This window comes from Asparagus officinalis, chromosome 4 (genome assembly GCF_001876935.1).
Source record: "Asparagus officinalis chromosome 4, Aspof.V1, whole genome shotgun sequence".
Lineage (NCBI taxonomy): Eukaryota > Viridiplantae > Streptophyta > Magnoliopsida > Asparagales > Asparagaceae > Asparagus > Asparagus officinalis.
Window position 1 is genome coordinate 64,058,148 of NC_033797.1, and position 20,778 is coordinate 64,078,925.

General features: G+C 40.3%; 1 protein-coding gene across 1 annotated transcript; it reads left to right on the forward strand.

Moving 5' to 3' along the window:
• Positions 138-20,671, forward strand: LOC109837591. The gene is made up of 3 exons (XM_020405904.1): positions 138-365; positions 447-559; positions 18,336-20,671. Exon 3 carries the CDS (start codon positions 18,408-18,410, stop codon positions 20,331-20,333), a length of 1,926 nt encoding a protein of 641 aa, XP_020261493.1. The 5' UTR covers positions 138-365; positions 447-559; positions 18,336-18,407; the 3' UTR covers positions 20,334-20,671.

Genomic DNA, 20,778 nt, shown 5'->3' on the forward strand with positions numbered 1-20,778 from the left:
GTTTGATAATCAAGACGTTTTTGCCATTTCCGTTTTTTTCCAAAAAAACAATGAAATGTTTTTGGTAAATGTGCTCTTTTTTTTACCTGACCCCCTAAATAATCACTTCTCTCAAAACACCTTCCCGTTANCGAGTAGTCGCCGCTGCCGCCTCCACGTCACCACTGCTGCCTCCTCATCGCCGTTGTCGCCTCCGAGTCGCGTTCCCATTTACGCTCTCACCCTCTCATCGTCACCAAAAACCAAATCAAAACCCTAACCCTTGTTTCTCTTTCACTTGTCGTCGAGCTGCAGTCCTACTCCTCTCTCTCTCCCCTCTCTCATCGCCCAGCCCCCACCTTCAACCGCCATCTCCTTGGGAAATTGTAAGTGTATTTTCACAATTATCCCAAAAATTAGTTTGGATTTTGGATGATTTTTACAAAGTTAGGTCGGTTTGGTTGCAGCGGGGCCGAAGGAGTGACTGAGGGGTCAGAAGAAGAAAGCGGCGAGGTACGTGTTGGATCCCATCCCATCGAGGCGTCGCAGCGGAGCCTGCGATCCATGTATCTCTTGATGAGTAAGTTCCATTTGTTATTGTTTTGATTTCTTCATGTACTATGCATAATTTAGTTCATCTGGGATTGAAAGTAATCAAGTGTATTCTGATGTTGGAAACTGAATTCAGTGTGAGTTAAATTGGTTTTCAAAACACTTTTGAAAAAAAAAACACCATGCCATGGTGTTTTTCTACAAAAGCATAACAAGAAAATCACCTTGATTACCAAGCACACCCTAATTATCGTAGTACTACGAAGACAATATCACAAGTCACTAAATTTGAATTGTACTAATTATACTATAGCTTTTATACACTTTTACTAGACAAAGTCCTATACTGATTTACACTACGATGTCATATTCTTTCAGAAACAGAGACATGAATAAACTACAATATCATATTGTTAATTAGATGTCTGTTCTGAATTAAAAGTTGGGAAGCATTGGAGAACACTAAAAACTATTAAATATGAGAATCTAAGATGAAGGCAGCATACTTCGAGAACTTAAACTTATATGCTTGAATTAAACATGCACTTGATGTCACATGAAGCACTTTGTGCTGAACTAATATTTCCAGTGTATCTGCGAGAAGATGGTCTATAATTCTATGAGTTGTATATTTCTGCGAGGTCATGTGGATTATGTTTACTCTTGATTTCGGACGGAGTCAAGAAAAAATGCCTAGATTTTGGCGGCAAGTTATTCTTCAATGACACATAGATGCATGTATCATCTAGTTGCCGACAGATGTTAGATTGAGGCCTGAAGCTATAAGAACTTGCCATAGCTATGGCAAGTTATTCTTTTCTATATCGACTTTGTTTGGTCCTGCTCCTGCACATGTGTTTTCTAAATTTTCTTCCCCCCCCCCCCCTTTGTTTTTACTTCCACTTTGGGCGCCCTCTCCTTGCCTTGACTAGGTAGAAGGGGTTACGGGAGCTCGATAACCATATAAAATTGTTCTTATCAATCATTAGAGGATTTGTTATGTGTGGACAGGGAGATAGTGACCGTATAAATTTATACGTGACTAATATTTATATGGCATGCTATGTTGCACGGGTACTGGTACTGAACATAACCACCAAAGTTGTAAAATATAGAATATTGCAGACTGGTCTGATCTGCCACATGATATTTCACTGTTTCTATTGTATCAACTCAGTTGATACTAGCCATTTGCAGAGTCGGAGATGATGAGTGGACCAAAATAGAGATGGAACAAAACCAATATCTTGATATTGCGTGTTATAAAGGAAAAAAATATTTGTGATGCAGTATGAGGGTTCATTCCATTGGTGGTTGATGTTGTTCAAGACTTTTAGGATCACTACGATTAATGTTCCCGATCATCCACTCATAAGAAAGGGAATCACTCGATCTCGGCTAAAGTTTGTGGACTAGATGGTTGCAGGTCCAATTGCATTTATTACTTGGAGGATTATATCGTTAATTAATGATAGCATGCTTGGTTGTCAGATTGATTGTGGTTCATTCTGGCTAGAGGACGGATGAACTGGCCCATTGACTGAGGAGGTTTTATCATTTTGGTCTGCATGCATGCACCTGGATTTTGGTGTATGCAGTGTTTTTCGTAAAGGGGATTTCCAATTTGTTTTATTCGAACTTATCATATTGACCTATTATTAACTTGTAATCAAACTGCCCCTCAGTTCTTTCTCTATGCATATACAGTTTGCATATGCTGTAAATTGTACTGAATGATGATGATCACAAATTTTTATAGATGTTTTAAACTCGAAACAGTAGCATTACTCTGTAGTTTCTTCATTACTAGTTTGGAGAAAAGTAAGGCTTAACTTGTTATGTTTAGTCATCAACAATAGAACCAAGATGAGTGCTTTGTAAATGTTGCATAGTTTTAGGAGTTCAATTTGAATTTTTGTAATTCCTTAAATCTTCAAGTGAAAGAGACACCTCAGTCTAAGTGGATGCAATTGGCATCCCCCCCCAAAAAAAAAAAAAAAAATTCTATGGGCCCATGCGCATAAATTATTCATGTTGGGTTAGAATGTATCCGGTAGTTGAGACTTGACAGTCCAGATGTTAAAATTAATATAAAAATTATAATCCTCTATCCTCACCAAAACTTCAAAGTTTTGCTGTGATGGTCAAATGGACTTAATTTAAGATGATATAACAGTGACCCAGGATCAAATCCCCATTGGCCACAAATTAAAGCAAAATTTTTAAAAATTGATACTGTTGCATGAGTTTAGATTTTGGCTCATAAAAAAGCATTCAACATGGGAGGGAGGGAGGGAGGGAGGGGGCGGGGGGCATTGTTAGAATATAAAAAATATAATCTTTGATTCTGCCATAACTTTAGAATTTTGGTCTAATGGCCAGAGAGACTAAATTTAAGACCAGACAATAAGTTTATGTTGGCAAAATTGTGTAGGAGTCAATCCTTGCTTGTCAAATATGAAAAGAAATCCTTACATAAAATAAATTGAGTTATTTTTTTATTTACAAAAATTAAAATTATATAAAAGAAGCTAAAAGAGTTTGTCTTAGATCCACCTCTAATTCTCCTTACATCCACTAATTATAATATGCCAACAACTTCAATACTCTAAAAAATAATTTTTGGAACAACGATGACAAATATTGTAATAGTTTCATAGTTTTAGCTCACACAATTTCACATTGGGCCCCACTCACGTAAAATATAGCTCCGTTGTCAAATAAGAGTAATTATAGTGAACTTTAGGGTCAATTTATTTGGGCCACAACAAACTTATTTTTGTCATCGTGATGCGGACATCCAGGAGCATACACGGGATTTTCGTCGTGTCTACCAACGTAGGAGACATCGCGCGCTAGCTGTGCATCAGATTCCTATCATCTGGTTCTGATTGATGACAGATTTAGTAGCTGAGATTGATTGATTAGGGTCCCTATTTTTGTTGCATTTTGAATTTTGAATTTGATTTTGAATTTCAAATTATGGTTTAGATTTGGCAAGTAGTTAGTTTTAATTTTCTGATATTTTGAGAGAGATTCTGTGAGATTTCCAAAACTGTAATCGTTCTCTTTAAAAGAAATTGCTGTAATCAGAAGAAGGAATTGAAGAATAAAAATGAAAATTATCTTGCTTGATTGTGGTGTGAAACCCTAGCAGTAATCTCGTTTTCTTCCCTGTAGAAATTAAAAGAAAAAGAGCATAAAAAAGAAATCGCCACTGTTCATCGTCTTCAACCTCCAACCCCTTCTTCAACCCAACGAATCCAGCATCCCTCCTTCCCCCCTTCTTCAACCAAACCCCCATCAGACCTCATCCTCCCCCACTCTACGCAGAGCAACCACCGCCATCCCCCAAACGGCCGCCGCCCCAATCAGCAGTCAAACATCCCCGCCCTCAGCCACCAGAGCCGACTTCCCCTCAACAGCAACCCCATCCCCAGTTCGCCCGAACCACCCCCTCCCCTCGTTCTCGCCGCTCCACCCTCTCCCCGATTCCCCTCTCACAGACCCCGCCACCAACGCCGCCGTTTTCTCCTTCCTCTGAAGCCCTCACCGTCGCCACCCACTTGACCCAATCCGGAGTTGTTGAAGCTAGTTGAGTCAGATTCAACCCACTTGATTCCTGACTTTGCAATTGATGGTGCATGGCTGATCCTGATGCTGATGATGGAATCGTGCTAGATCCAGAGACCGGCATCGCAGATTTACAGCTTTCCCCGTGGTTTGATTATCAGTCATTCGAGAACGTGCCCGAGTACGTTGAGCGTGTGACTCATCAGATCGTTGACAACATAGAGAGTAGCTTGGGAATCAGTTCATGGCATCGGCGTTTCCATCCAGATACACCGCTCCATCCGAATTACGCCGCCCTCGGTGGAGAGCTTTCACCCCTCATTTTTGGCGTATACGAACCACCTCCGGAGGAGCCTCCCGTCGAACCAGTTCAACCCGACGAAGGTCCAACTTTCTTTCGCCCAATTATTTACGGAACTGCTATTGCTTGCATGTTGCTATCAATATTATTATCGATCGTATTTGTGCTGTATTCAGTTTGATTAAGTGAGCGAGCGAATCTGTTGCTAAGTACTTTTACTTATCTAAATATTACAATTTGAACTGTATTGAGAGAACGAATCATTACATTTATTTTCTGGATCATTTACAAAGATTTGAACTTAGTACATTGCAACTTTTGCTTAAAACCTATCGAAAGCTACACTTTATTCTTGAGCTTCCTGCCTAGATCGATCGCTGATTTGGCGAAGCATTGCTGTTGTTAATCTTCATACCTGCATTACATTGTTTCGCATCATTTTTGGTATCAGAGCACCTGGTTCTAGGTTAGGAAATTTGTTGAGTCTTTATTTAAAAAAAAAGGTCATCTCATTTAATTTTGTGCACCCATTCATATCAACTAGTTGTTAGCGCATGCCCACTCGCACGGGTCTACACTATCGATTAGGAGAGTCTAGTGAGCCAATTAGTGAGTCCAGCATGTCAGGCAGTGCAAATCCCGAGTTCGCCGAAATTCTTAAACAAATCGCTGAGCTAGCAGGAGCGGTAGGTAACTTAGCCCAAGAGAGTAGAGCTACCAATAAAAGGATCACTAGGATCGAGGAAACACGTGTTGCAACCCCGTCGCTGCAAGATCAAGGTTATCAACATATCGCCCAACCGCTGCAAGGTCAAGGCTATGGAAACTTCGTTCAGCGACCCCCACATCAACTGGTACCTGATCCGGATGCGCAATACCTGAGGAGTATTAAGATCAACGCCCCTACCTTTGACGGCAAGCTCGACCCACAAGCTTACTTGGACTGGCTGAAGAGCATGGATCGTTATTTTGATTGGTACGCCCTGACGGAACCCCGAAAGGTCAAATTCGCCGCTATGAAACTTACCGGACCTGCTTGCCAATATTGGACCAACCTCGAAACGTTGAGGCACATTAGAGGTGAGTTACCGATTACAACTTGGCGAGAAATGACCAACGAACTTAAACAGAAATACCTTCCGCCATCATTTTATCATCGGTTGTTAGATAAGTGGCATCGCCTCACTCAAGGAACCAAATCTGCGAAAGACTACGTCGCACAATTTGATGAACTGTTCACTCGATGCAACACTATTGAACAAGAGGCGCCAATGAAAGTCTTGTCGAAGTTTAGAGCTGGATTGAGAAATGATCTGCAAACCGAACTCTTTGCTCGGGGAGTAGACACCCTTGAAAAAGCTTACGCGTTAGTTCAGGATCTAGATGAATCAAAATCCCATCAATCTTATAGGAGTCAGGATTATAGAAATCATTCTTCCCAACCTTCCCGTGCCACTTCTAGTCATCCTCCGAGTCGATCTAACCCTAGTTCTTCCCAGTCTAAAGTCGATTCCAAAGGCAAGGAGCCGGAGAGAGATTTCTCCAAGATTGGCGCTCACGTCAAGTGCTACAAATGCCAAGGGTATGGGCATGTTTCTGCGAACTGTCCGACCCGTCACAAGGTTATCATCGATGTGACGAGTTTGTCCATCAAATTGACGATGATACTGATGATTTCGAGGATGATGCTGATGATACTATCTTGAGTTGTCTTAGACAAATTGAAACTTCTACTGTATCAGTTGTCAGATGCGCCATCTCTCAACCTAAGGCTGTTGATGATTGGAGACGTACTTCCATTTTTCATACGTTCACAAAGATTGGTGATAAAAATTGTAAAGTGATCGTGGACAGTGGAAGTTGCATTAACGCGGTCTCCTCAGCTGTGATCGCTAAGCTTGGTCTTAAGGTTGTGCCCCATCCTAATCCATACAAGGTATCATAGGTTAACGACACTGCACTCAATGTCCAAGAGAGATGCCTAGTCCCTCTTCAATTTGCCATTTATAAGGACAAAGTTTGGTGCGATGTTTTGAAAATGGATGTGGGTCAAGTTATTCTTGGAAGGCCCTGGTTATTTGATAACGACGTTCACATCTTCGGGCGATCCAACATGTTATTGTTCGAACACGACGGGAAGAAGGTCAAGATCCTTCCGGTTCAACCAAAAGGAACTGACAAGAAGACCGACCCAAATAAATCTTCCCAAGGTGTTAACCTGATTGGAGCCAAAGAAATTGATCGTGAACTGGCCAACGGAGCTCCTATTTTCGCCCTCGCCGCTAGAGAAGCTCCGAAGGATATTTCTAACGTGGTTCCCCCAGAAGTCGCTACTGTGTTGGACGAATTTTCTGACGTCTTCCCTGAAGACCTCCCGGACCAATTACCCCCGATGCGTGATATCCAACACGCAATTGATTTAGTCCCGGGAGCATCCCTTCCCAATTTGCCTCACTATCGGATGAACCCCAATGAGCATGCAGAGTTGAAAAGGCAAGTTGATGAATTGTTGAAGAAGGGCTTTGTGAAAGAAAGCATGAGCCCTTGTGCGGTTCCCGCATTATTGACGCCAAAGAAAGACAGAACATGGCGTATGTGTGTGGATAGCCGTGCGATTAACAAGATCACGGTGAAATACCGTTTCCCCATTCCCCGGTTGGATGACATGCTTGACTTAATGTCTGGAGCCACCATCTTCTCTAAGATTGATCTTAAGAGTGGCTACCATCAGATTCGCATCCGTCCCGGTGATGAATGGAAGACCGCTTTTAAGACCAAAGATGGATTGTACGAATGGATGGTCATGCCCTTTGGGTTGACTAACGCTCCGAGCACTTTTATGAGAGTGATGACTCAAGTACTTCGCCCCTTCACGGGAAAATTTTTGGTTGTGTACTTCGACGATATCCTTATTTACAGTAACTCTCGTGAGCAGCACGTGGACCATCTGCGTCAAGTCTGTGCCGTGTTGAGAAAAGAGCAACTTTATGCTAATCCTAAGAAATGTACTTTTCTTACACAGCAAGTCATTTTTCTAGGATTCGTGGTCTTGTCTGAAGGAGTATCCGCTGACCCTGAAAAAGTCAGAGCTATCGAAGAATGGCCCGAGCCCAAGAACATTAGAGACGTTCGAAGTTTTCACGGACTCGCTACTTTTTATCGTCGGTTTATCAAGGGCTTTAGTACCATCATGGCCCCTATTACCGATTGCTTGAAGAAAGGTGAGTTCGAGTGGTCAAAAGCTGCTACCAAGGCATTTGAAGAGATCAAGCAAAGGATGTTGCAGGCTCCTGTTATGCGCCTGCCCGATTTTTCTAAAGTCTTCGAAATTGCGTGTGATGCCTCTGGTATTGGAATAGGTGGAGTCCTATCTCAAGAAGGACATCCCGTTGCTTACTTCAGTGAGAAGCTTAATGACACTAGGCAACGTTATTCCACTTATGATAAAGAGTTCTATGCGGTGATACAATCTCTTCGACACTGGCGTCACTATCTGCTCCCACAAGAATTCGTCATATATTCTGACCACGAAGCTCTTCGATATATTCACTCCCAAAAGAAATTGAACGCTAGACATGGTCGTTGGGTTGAGTTCCTCCAGGATTATACCTACACGATCAAACATAAAGCGGGAGTAGAAAATAAAGCCGCCGACGCACTCAGTCGTCGCATGCACCTCCTCTCCACTATGAGTGCGGAAGTAATCGGTTTTGAGAAAGTCAAAGACCAATATGAATCGTGCCCTGATTTTGGCGAAGTTTATACTTTGCTAAATGATGGAGTGATCTGTGAAATTGATGGTTTTCTCCTGAAGGATGGATATCTTTTCCATTTTCGCAAGTTGTGTATTCCTGACACCTCCCTGAGAGAATTCTTAATTTGGGAACTACACGCTGGAGGCCTTGCAGGACATTTTGGAAATAACAAGACTGTCGAGGCAGTGGAAAGTCGCTTCTATTGGCCAAGCATGAAACGAGACGTTGTTAGACTAGTGAGTAGATGTCACATCTGCCAATTGGCAAAACAACGTAAACAGAACACTGGTTTGTACACTCCTCTCCCTGTGCCAAATTGTCCATGGCAGGATGTTAGTATGGATTTCGTGTTAGGACTCCCGAAAACGATTAGAAAACACGATTCTATCTTTGTTGTTGTGGACCGCTTCTCCAAAATGGCCCACTTCATACCATGTTTCAAAACTTCCGACGCCTCTCATGTTGCCAAGCTATACTTCAACGAAGTTGTTAAACTGCACGGGCTTCCGAAAACAATCGTGTCAGATAGGGATGTTAAATTTACAAGTTATTTCTGGAAAACCCTTTGGCACAAAATGGGAACTAAACTTCAATTCTCTACGGCCTTTCATCCCCAGACTGACGGTCAAACTGAGGTAGTCAATCGGAGCTTAGGTAACCTATTAAGATCGCTAGTTGGCGAGAATCTTAGGAGTTGGGATCAACATTTGCCTACTGCTGAATTTGCTTATAATAACTCTGTTAATAGGTCTACAGGTGTCAGTCCAGCTGAAGTCGTGTATGGTTACAAACCTAGACAGCCTATAGATCTTGTCCCCGTGTCTGCACATCATAGAGTATCTGAGTCAGCATCTGCATTTGCATCTCGCATTCATGACTTGCATAAAGACATCAGTAAGAAGATCAATGACAACAATGCTAACTATAAAATACGAGCAGATCTAAGAAGGAAGTTTAAAGAATTTAATGTTGGTGATTATGTGATGGTTCGGATACGTCCGGAACGGTTTCCTCCGGGAACTGTTAAAAAGTTGTATGCGCGAAGTGCAGGACCTTTTAAATTTCTCAAGAAAATTAATGATAATGCTTATGTTCTCGACCTTCCCGAAGGTTTTAATATTGGTTCGACTTTTAATATTGAGGATTTAGTAGAGTACAAAGGCTCACATTTTAACCCTGACAACCCACTGGTTGATGAGCCTACCCCTGAGCCTATTTCTGAGAGCTCCCCTTTACCTCCACTTCCCCAGATATCACCCACATATACAGCACACGACATTGATACTATTATTGATGATAACATTGTTTCTACTAGCAATGGTGGTATCCGCAGGTATTTGGTACGTTGGAAAGGACGACCTGAGTCAGATGACACCTGGCTCGATAGGGATGACTTGCAGAGGCTGGATCCAGATCTTCTTGAGCAGTATGACAGCCGTTCTGATTTACACTCGACAGGGTCGAGTTCTCTCCCACCCGGGGAGAATGATGGGGACATCGGACATCCAGGAGCATACACGGGATTTTCGCCGTGTCTACCAACGTAGGAGACGTCGCGCGCCAGCTGTGCACCAGATTCCTATCATCTGGTTCTGATTGATGACAGATTTAGTAGCTGAGATTGATTGATTAAGGTCCCTATTTTTGTTGCATTTTGAATTTCGAATTTGATTTTGAATTTCAAATTATAGTTTAGATTTGGCAAGTAGTTAGTTTTAATTTTCTGATATTTTGAGAGAGATTCTGTGAGATTTCCAAAACTGTAATCGTTCTCTTTAAAAGAAATTGCTGTAATCAGAAGAAGGAATTGAAGAAATAAAAACGAAAATTATCTTGCTTGATTGTGGTGTGAAACCCTAGCAGTAATCTCGTTTTCTTCCCTGCAGAAATTAAAAGAAAAAAGAGCATAAAAAAGAAATCGCCACTGTTCATCGTCTTCAACCTCCAGCCCCTTCTTCAACCCAACGAATCCAGCATCCCTCCTTCCCCCCTTCTTCAACCAAACCCCCATCAGACCTCATCCTCCCCCACTCTACGCAGAGCAACCACCGCCATCCCCCAAACGGCCGCCGCCCCAATCAGCAGTCAAACATCCCCGCCCTCAGCCACCAGAGCCGACTTCCCCTCAACAGCAACCCCATCCCCAGTTCGCCCGAACCACCCCCTCCCCTCGTTCTCGCCGCTCCACCCTCTCCCCGATTCCCCTCTCACAGACCCCGCCACCAACGCCGCCGTTTTCTCCTCAGTCAAGTGTGGACCAGACCCACTTGACCCAGTTGTTGAAGCTAGTTGAGTCAGATTCAACCCACTTGATTCCTGACTTTGCAATTGATGGTGCATGGCTGATCCTGATGCTGATGATGGAATCGTGCTAGATCCAGAGACCGACATCGCAGATTTACAGCTTTCCCCGTGGTTTGATTATCAGTCATTCGAGAGCATGCCCGAGTACGTTGAGCGTGTGACTCATCAGATCGTTGACAGCATAGAGAGTAGCTTGGGAATCAGTTCGTGGCATCGGCGTTTCCATCCAGATACACCGCTCCATCCGAATTACGCCGCCCTCGGTGGAGAGCTTCCACCCCTCATTTTTGGCGTATACGAACCACCTCCGGAGGAGCCTCTCGTCGAACCAGTTCAACCCGACGAAGGTCCAACTTTCTTTCGCCCAATTATTTACGGAACTGCTATTGCTTGCATGTTGCTATCAATATTATTATCGATCGTATTTGTGCTGTATTCAGTTTGATTAAGTGAGCAAGCGAATCTGTTGCCAAGTACTTTTGCTTATCTAAATATTACAATTTGAACTGTATTGAGAGAACGAATCATTACATTTATTTTCTGGATCATTTACAAAGATTTGAACTTAGTACATTGCAACTTTTGCTTAAAACCCATCGAAAGCTACACTTTATTCTTGAGCTTCCTGCCTAGATCGATCGCTGATTTGGCGAAGCATTGCTGTTGTTAATCTTCATACCTGCATCACATTGTTTCGCATCACATCGTCTTCTTCCTCTCGAATTATTTGTTGCCTGGTATGGCTGAACTCTATTTTACTCTTCTATTTAATCAATAACGTTTCTCTCTCCTTTTGTTGTTGGAATGTGGGGTATAATTTCTCCATTTATCCAATTATTAATCCAATCCTCCATTTACGGTTGCATCGTGCTCTTCCAGTAGATTTATTTCAATGGGTCTCATGGGTCAAGAGAGTATTTGTGATCTTTGTCATTGAAGAAAGATTTTAGGTACCAAATGAGATCTCCCTCCCCCTCGCCACCCCCCAACTCCTCCAAAAAAATATTTTTGGAAAAGAAAACTCAAGTATTTATTTGTTAACAGAATTAATTTTAGTTTGGGTTCATAGTTTAGAGAACCAAAGCTTCCATCTTTAAAACTTAAGAAGTGCAAGATTTTTTTTAATGGAAGAACTCTAAGATTTTGAGCTAGACTTGAGAGGAGTTGAACTGCTAAAGAATGGAGGAGAATGTGAGCAAAAGAAACTGTTTTGGAAAAGAAAAAAATAGGAAATAAAAAATACATTAAAATGGCAAAGACAAAATTACCCCTTTTTATTTTTCAGCAATATTTTATTTTCTATTATTTAAAAATAGCTATTTTCGGAGTACCAAAGCATTGCTGTTATAATATTAAAAATCTATTTAGCTACCTCCTTATTACGTCATGAAATGATCTTAATCATCCAATTATATTTTTTATTTTATTTTCCTGGTAGGAGGAACCTCATCTCCAATGAATGTATTCATTTTGTCCTATTTGTAGTATACGTCCATTATACATCTACAAAAATAATCTTAACATCCTCATTTCTACAAAGCCAATACTTTATTTATGTTGTTTCTTAATTGTCCAACATTTCTGATCCACTAAGTATTGTTGATTTTGTAGTTGCCGCATGTAGTTTTCTTTAGATTTCATATACATTCTTGGGTATGTAAGATTTTAGAAGTATTTCTTCGCAATAATAGAAACTAGTTAATCATAGATTAGATATCACTAAGTATTCTTATACCCCCAACTTTGTATAGTTTAGCAATGATACCCAAATCCATAAAAAAACAAAAAAAAGAAACAATGACACCTAAAAGATTGAGCAAAATTCTATACGGTTCACATGTGATTAGAAAGTTAGTTTACGAATAATTGTTTTTCTATATATGATGTAAACCACATCATTCGTATAGGGAAGCTTCTAATAAGATTCCTAGAGTTATTGAAGGTCTTGACCAGAGTTAACTGTTTGACAAAAAAGGGAAAAAAAAAGAAAATCAAGATAGCCTTGGGCTGAAATTGGGCCGGAAAGTAGCAATGGTCGTTTTGAACTTGGGTCTAGTTGCTAACTCAAAACTTAAACTTCCTAAAAACTTCGTGAACTTCTCGACTCATCTTCTTCTCTCTCGTCTCGCGTCTAACCCCAGAATCAAGAGAGCTCGATGATCGCGTAGCGACGACGAAGAGAGCTCGAGAAAACTCTCATCTACTCTTCGCTGAGAGGTTCAAATTGAAAAAAAAAATTATGAGTTACTGAGGTTTTGCGCATTTAGGGTTGTTTAGGGTTTTTCAGTTACCATCTAGTTAGGAATGGAATTGATATTTTGATATCTGTTAAAATTTTATATTTTTGTGTAGTTTACATGTAATTTCTTGTGTGAGTTCCTCTCTTGCTGCAAATGAGAAAATTTAGTTTTAATAAATATCTTTTTGTCCAATTTTAGCAAAGAAATCGTATAGTATTACGAAACATTAAACTTTTTAATCCACTTCTTTAAGTCCAATTTGAAATCTTTACATAGCTAAAGCGATTAAAAAAAAGATAAAAGATTGTTTCTTGTGGCATATGGAGGTATTATTGTTGACTACGCAAGCCAAGAAGATCATGATGGACAGTTTGATCAATATTTCATGGTCAAATAGAAATGGATCAAATTTTTAACTTAGGAGTGTTTGGTAACGGGGGCGTTTTTCCCGTTTTTATTTCAAAAAAAAAAATGAAACGTCTTTGGTAAATGAGGTGTTTTTTTGACCTGACCCGTTAAAAAGCTCAAAATTAAACGTTTTTCTCAAAACACCTAAAATGTGTTTTGAGTTCCCGTGGCTTTTTCTCCCCCCAACCCACGGTAAAATTTCATTGTAATTATTATCATTAGAATTTATGGGGGATTAATATGAAACTTTTTTTGTTTTTTTGCTAAAGATTTACTTGTCGAGTGAAATTAAACAGAAGTCAGAAATTAGCAAGTATAAAAGCAGCATACAACCAGGTTCTAAGAATGGAGATATTTCTAGTGAATTTGAACTTCTCTGTTTGATTTGGCTACATAGTTACAATGTTACATTAAACGCTGGATGCTCCTAGGCGTCGGACTTAACGCCCAGCACTTAGACGTCTAGGCGGGCGCCTAAGCGGTTTTCTGGACGTTTTTTTCTTTTTTCTATTTTTATTTAATTGTGATACTTGAAGATAAATAAATATGTTACATTTTTTCTTTCCTAAATCCACAGCATTTTTTCTTTCCTAAATCCACAAGAAGGAAAACTCCCCACAAGTCCAATTGTCCAAAATCATATTAATACTTTAGTCTTTAGTTTAGTTTACTGCAATTTCCAAGCTTCTATCGAAAGAAAATCATAATAATTTTACTGTAGAATGAACGACTGGAGATGAGAACGATATTTTTCCAAGCTTCTATCGAAAGAAAATCTAAGGGAACCAAATCTAAAGAAATTTTTTACTTACAGAGGACAAAAATCTGAGAACGAGGACGAGAGAGAGGCTGGAGATGAGAACGACGAGCTCGAAGACGAGATCCCACGGTGAAGACGACCTCTGAAGTTGAGCTCAAAGACGATCTCGGAGAAGACGAGATCCCACGGTGAAGACGACCTCCGAAGTTGAGCTCCGAAGTTGAGAACGAGGACGAGAGAGAAGCTGAAGATGAGAACAACGAGCTCGGAGCTCCCAGCTTGAAGACGAGCTCAGAACTTGAGCTCGAAGTCGATCTCAGAACTTGAGCTCGAAGAAGAGCTCCCAAGTTGAAGAAGACGAGCTCAGAACTTGAGCTCGAAGAAGAGCTCCCAAGATGAAGAAGACGAGCTCAGAACTTGAGCTCGAACTCCCAAGTTCGACGACGAGCTCCCAAGCTCAAAGACGAGAGCTCCCAGCAGGATCGAAGATGAGCTCGAGATCTGGGACTTCTGACGACGTCTGGTGAGTACGATTAGGGTTTAGGAGGCTTTATGTGGGTTTCGGGTTTGGGTGAGTGGGTTTCGGGTGAGGGTTTGAACAGAGCCCTAACGTTTTTTTTTTTAAATTGTGCGGTGGGCCGCTTAAGCGGCCCGCTTAGCCCTGGGCGGCCGCCTAGGCGCTCCCAGCGCCTAAATGTGGCCGCTCAGGGCTCTTTTGCACGGCCTGGGCACCGCCTCCGCCTAGGCGGGCGCCTAAGCGGCCGCCCAGGCCGTTTTTTACAACACTGATAGTTATTCAAGTTTCTTTTTACTTTCAATTTTTGTATGAAGATACAATCAGAAATTTTCTAGGCTTTCTGTTTTTAAACAAGACGTGAGCTTTTTCTTAATGAATTCTTGACCATGACGGATACAAGTGAGCAAATAAATGTAGACATGAGCTCTTTAACTGCTCCAACTAGATATAATATTAGTTGTCTGTGGTTTCTGCTGAATGCCACTTCAAGGTTTTCAAATTGCTTGTTCTACTTCGTAGACAACCTGGAAATGGATACATCATAATCTAGATCAAGCAACTAAGAAAAATATGAAGATATGATCCATGGGTGAGTATATACCTAACTTTAAATGGCAACGCAAAATGATTTGTATGCTATTAAATATAGAAACTAGCACAGGCTGCACAGCTTTACCTCCACATGCCCAGCATGGAACAGATCAAATACACCATCGATGTAAACTATGTAAGAATCTGGACCTGGCTGTTTTCTTTTATCACCAGCAAAATGAGCAAACGAAGCTTCAATCAGTTGGGTCGATTTTAAGACCCAAAAAAAAAAATTAGGAACTTCAGCTCATGCGTAGACAATATTAAACAGGAATCATATGCAAACTTCATCCTGAATGGTTTCTTGTCATGTTTTTGGAAGGGGACCAAACATTTCATGTTTTTGGAAGGGGACCAAACATTCAGTAATTATATGCTACTTGTCATGTTTCTTGTGCATGATGTATACTACCAGTAGTTATGTGCTACTTAAACATTATAAACATTTTTAAAAGTAAGTTAGATGATAAGGAGAGAAAGGTGTTCTAAATCATGTTAAAAGATTTATAGCATAATCGTGGTGGGTAATATCAAGATGTGTTTTGAAATTGATGTATATTATATTGTAATGTCACTAAAATACATTTTGAGCCTAATGCATATATATTATCAATGTCATTAGAACATGTTGAACAATTATTCATCATTGTTTCATGATGGTGGTGGTATATTAGAAGTTTTTTAAATTTTTTTGAATTATAGACATTGAAAAAAGCTCCCGAATGGTGGTTGGTCATCGCCGCCCGTCCGCCGGCCGGCCGAGTGGTCGGCTCGCGGGCCATGGTTGCTGTGACGACTGACGGCCGACAGGTGGCTAGTGGTGGGGAGCGGCAACGGGTGAGAGTAAGGTTAAGCGGTTGGGTGTGACTAGTGGTTGTTGATTGGTATCATATGCTATATAAATGGTTAAACTAGTTTTACCAATAACTTTCAAAATGGTGTTTTCAAAACACTTTTGAAAAAAAAACACCATGACATGGTGTTTTTCTACAAAAACACAACAAGAAAATCACCTTGATTACCAAACACACTTGTTCATCACCCACAACATGCAGTTTCAATTGGTTCATCATTCATAATCCACAAATTAAAGGAACTTAAAAATGTCTTACGAATTTTGTGCTCACCCAATTTATGAGCTAAGAAGACTAGTGATAAGTAATGAAGAATTGTTAGCGTTCTTTTTTATAAATTTGGTTACAGCATATTGTTTATACATGGTTCTTGTGAGGCTTGTAAGATAATTGATTTTTGCTTCTCTTCTTTGTATTATAGACTAGCTTACTGGCTAACACATTAGAAATTCTATGTTGAAGAATGTCCATATTTATTATACTTATTACATAATCAACCATTGGTATGCATTGTTATTGATACTTGATAGTATTGCATATGAATCCCTAATATGTAAGGAAAAAGATGCATAATTTCATTTCCAAGCCTGAGATATGTTTAAAAGTTGCAGAAACACTTGAGATGCAAACTCTTGTTTTTGAAGTGTTTTCATAATAGGATTGTATCTTGTATCTTCACTGATGATCAGAGTTGAAAATCTTAAAGTAGGACATTCTATTCTTTGCCATGCTCTCTCTACAGAACGTTACTGACCCTCCCTCTCCTCCTCCCTTCCTCCCCGGCATGTGTTTGGCACTGGTGGTTTCCAAGCCTGAGATATGTTTAAAAGTTGCAGTCTTGCAGAAACACTTGAGATGCAAACTCTTGTTTTTGAAGTGTTTTCATAATAGGATTGTATCTTCACTGATGATCTGAGTTGAAAATCTTAAAGTAGGACATTCTATTCTTTGCCATGCTCTCCCTACAGAATGTTACTGACCCTCCCTCTCCTCCTCCCTTCCTCCCCGGCATGTGTTTGGCACTGGTGGTTTTTTTCCTTCTCTACTTTATCATCTTCCCTTGTTTGCTTTTCTTTTATTGACTCTGATTATGCTGGCTGTGTTTGACCTGGAATTCTGATTAATCTCAGAGGAGGTACAAGAGCTTGATAATCGTTAAAACTAATGTTTGGTCTAATCATGGAGGATTGATTTGTAGACATGGAAGTGATAATCGTTAAAATTAATGTTTGGTCTAATCATGGAGCATTAATCTCCCTGTGTCGAAAACTAGGGCTTTGTGCCTCTCTTCTCTCCAAGATGTGCCACATGTTGGTTGTAACAACTAGGGCTTTGAGGTAGAGCTTCAGCCTCTCTTCTCTCAAGACTGTTGCACATGTGCCTCTGTTCCTTTTCCCTCTCTCTTCATCTCCCCCACTCCCTCCCTTCACAACACCCCTTCAGTCCACCCCCCCCCCCCATCTCTCTCACTCTCTGTCCTCCATCTCAATCTCTCTCCATCTCAGTCTCATTTTTATTAATTTTTTGACTTTTGATTAAAGTTAGATATTAGTTAGATATTTGAATTGAAAAATTGGAATATGCTAGATATTTGAGTTGAAATGTTGATTTGTTTTATGCTATTAAATTGGTATGTTATTTACATTTTTGTATGTTTAGACTATAAAATTTATTAAGTATGCTTAGATTGCATTAGGACATTATATTATACATATACACATCATCCGATATTTACTACATATCCCCTAACATTATCCCCAATTTCCGCTGTCCGTCATGCATTTTAGCCATCCAAGAAGAACCCGGCATCCGGCATTTAAAACCTTGTTAATAACATATACTGTAAAACGGTATTCTCTAAAAGTTGACACTTAACAAATCAAATAATATGAGATTTCAAGTTATGTATATCAACAGTTACAAGAGAAATCATAATTCTTTCTTAAGTCCTCTTGATGGAAATTGTGGAAAAAATTATATAAATGTGTCAACAAGTATAATCGAATTGCTCTAGATTTTTAACTTCTTAGTCACTTATTATGAATCTCCGATACGTACCAAATATAATTTTTTGGATACATCATAGGTATATTTGATGCTGACACTAAAATTTTGGAATAAAGGTTCTGCTGTTGTTGTTACAATAGGTATATCTGATAAATATCCATCAAGTATCTACTTTTCGCGTACATAATAGATAGAGGTATACCATCTACGTTGAACCATCTGTGCAACACTGCTTCTAAAAGAGGTGAACGCAATCTGTTTGATGGAGGAAAAAAAGGACTTGCGGAGATGATCCATAAATGCAATCCTAAATGTGTTTCAACCACTGCCTTGTTTCCTTGTCTCATTATATACAGCATGGTTCATTGTGTTTTTTATATACATTTCCTGATTTCTGATATGGCAGTATGTATTGCTGAATTCTCGATGATGTATTTGCATGTTACCACATTCCAATCATCTGGTTTCTTTTTAACTGCTGACCCTTTTTGCAGATATTGAGGTGCATGCAGACCATTTCTAAATTTCCATAGGCCTTTTTTCTTGGGGTTTATCATGTTTTATGCATGGCGTCAACAATTCTCTTGCACCTGCAGAATTTTTGGCCGTTTTCCATTCTCAAGTCTGATGATTTGAAACTCTCAAATCAACTGGTTGGTAAGCTTTCAATCCCAGAGCAGACTAAGCAGTTTGTTTTCGCTGTTCGTGAGCCTGATTCAAATGTAGTAGTTTATATTTTGGCTGCACAAAACCTCTCCGAGCAGTCTGCTATTGATGCTGGATACCTGATCAAAGAAATTCAGCCTAAAGCAGTTGTGGTTCAGGTTGCCTCATCAGCCTTGGATGAAATACAACTTGAGGAGAAGAATTTGAAAGATGATCAAGTAAACAATATACCGACCTCATCATTTGGCGTTCTCAGAAGATGTCTAACCGATAAGATCAACAAAGATCAGTATGATAAATTTGCGGGATGCCAAGTTTTGCAAGAAATTTTTGGGATTGGATTGTATGGTCATTTCTTTGCTGCTAAACGAGCATCAGAGGAGGTTGGGTCCCGATTCTTGCTACTTGAATCACCTTATGAGAGTGCTAACACTGCAGAATCTCCAGGCACCATTGGAACTGGTGATATAAGCTCAGCGTTAAATTTACAGCCAGCACGCTTTCTCCCTAGAAGTGTGAAACCTTCTGTTTCAAGCTCTCACAGGTTTTTCCTCACTGATGCGCTTCAGTCCCAAATGGTAAAGGTATTGACTCCCTCTCTCAAGTTATCGCTTCAAGATGTAGAAGCCAAGAAATCTGAAAGCGAATCAATACACAGCACATATGAGGCTCCTCAGCCATTTGCACAATCTGTTTATCCTTTACTGGCTGATCTCCATGACATATTTAATGAGCTTCCAGCAATCAGGAAAGCCTTTGTTTCTGCTCAAGAAATGCTTGCCAGTATCAACCTAGGAAAACCAGTGGGTGCTCAACTTCTATCTGAAGTTCACAACTTTCGGATTGCAATCGAAGGTCTAAGAATAGCTTTGAATAATGCAGCTCACTGTCCCATAAACAAAGTGGAGAGTGGGAAGTCAGAAAGCAAGGTGGAGTTTTCCGAACTCTCTCCTGATGAGAAATGCCATGTTCTCTTTGCACAAGCCCTTAGGAGCCAAGCAAGCAAATTTGGAGGACCAATTGTGGCAATAGTTGATGCTGCTAGATTAGCTGATCTCAGGAAGCACTGGACAACTGCAGTGCCTTCAGAGATCGCAGATTTAGCTGGTAAATGTTTGACTCGTAATTACTCCAATGAAAATGTTGATGACTATGACGATGACGATGACGATGATATTGTGAAGGAACAACACACTGGAAAAAAGAGGCTATTATCAGACAAACCCATGGTTGCAGTCGGTGCAGGAGCAACTGCAGTTATTGGAGCTACTTCTTTATCAAAAGCTGTTCCAGCTTCTACTGTCGTCAAGATCACAACCTATAAAGTTCCAGCTATCTTAAAGTTCAGTTTAGCAAGCCTAAAAAGGCAAACTTATATGGGTCTAAGTAAAATTCTCGGTCCATCAAAACTTTTAGCTCCTGGAGTAGCGAGCGGAGGAACCAAAACCTCTGCTACCTTGAAGTTCACAGCATCAGGTGAGAAGATTCGCGCGGTCGCTCACAGTATGATAGCCTCAGCCGAGAGGACTAGCTTGCTAGCAATCAGGACATCATTCTATGAAATAATGAGACGTCGCCATATCGGAACATTTAGGGTTAAACCTTGGGCTACTTTTGGATGCAGTGTGGCTACTTGCTCAGGGCTTCTTATGTATGGAGATAGGATTGAATGTGTTGCTGAGTCTGTTCCTTGGGTTCCTACAATTGCTAGTATGGGCCGAGGACTCCAGAGCTTGCAGCAAGCTTCTCAGGAAGTGAAGGAGACGAGTAGCGTAAAAATAAAAGAGGCTTTACAGTCACTGATGTATAATTTGAAGAAAAAATAAAATTCAAATTTAGTAGTATAGTTACTCTGGTGAGTTTTCTAGTTAGGAGGATATACACTTCCAGATTTTGAAGGTTGAGCTCATATTGTGGGGCACATACATGACTTTATTTTGTTTGCTGACTTTCTGTATTCTTGATTGAGGTTTGGCTTAGGGGTAAATAAAGGGGGGTGTATATTGATGTGGTTGAATATGAGGTGTGAATAATACCTAAATAGGGAGTATTGCATGTTCATGTAAATTATGTTGATGCATTTGCTTGTATATATGAGTAAACAATACGACTTTGAACTGCGTCAACTATCAATAAGTAATTGATATGCCTCAATTTTTGGCTCTCTGGTGGTGTTGATCCCTTCATGTTCTTTAAGAAGGAATTTCTTCCTCTTTCTTTTTCAGTTTTAATTTGTCATCATAGACAGAAAGACAATTCTCTTCCTGCTTC

What these genes read in the sequence shown, in the direction of transcription:
- LOC109837591 (XM_020405904.1), top strand. Translation starts at nt 18,408, where the DNA reads ATGGCGTCAACAATTCTCTTGCACCTGCAGAATTTTTGGCCGTTTTCC.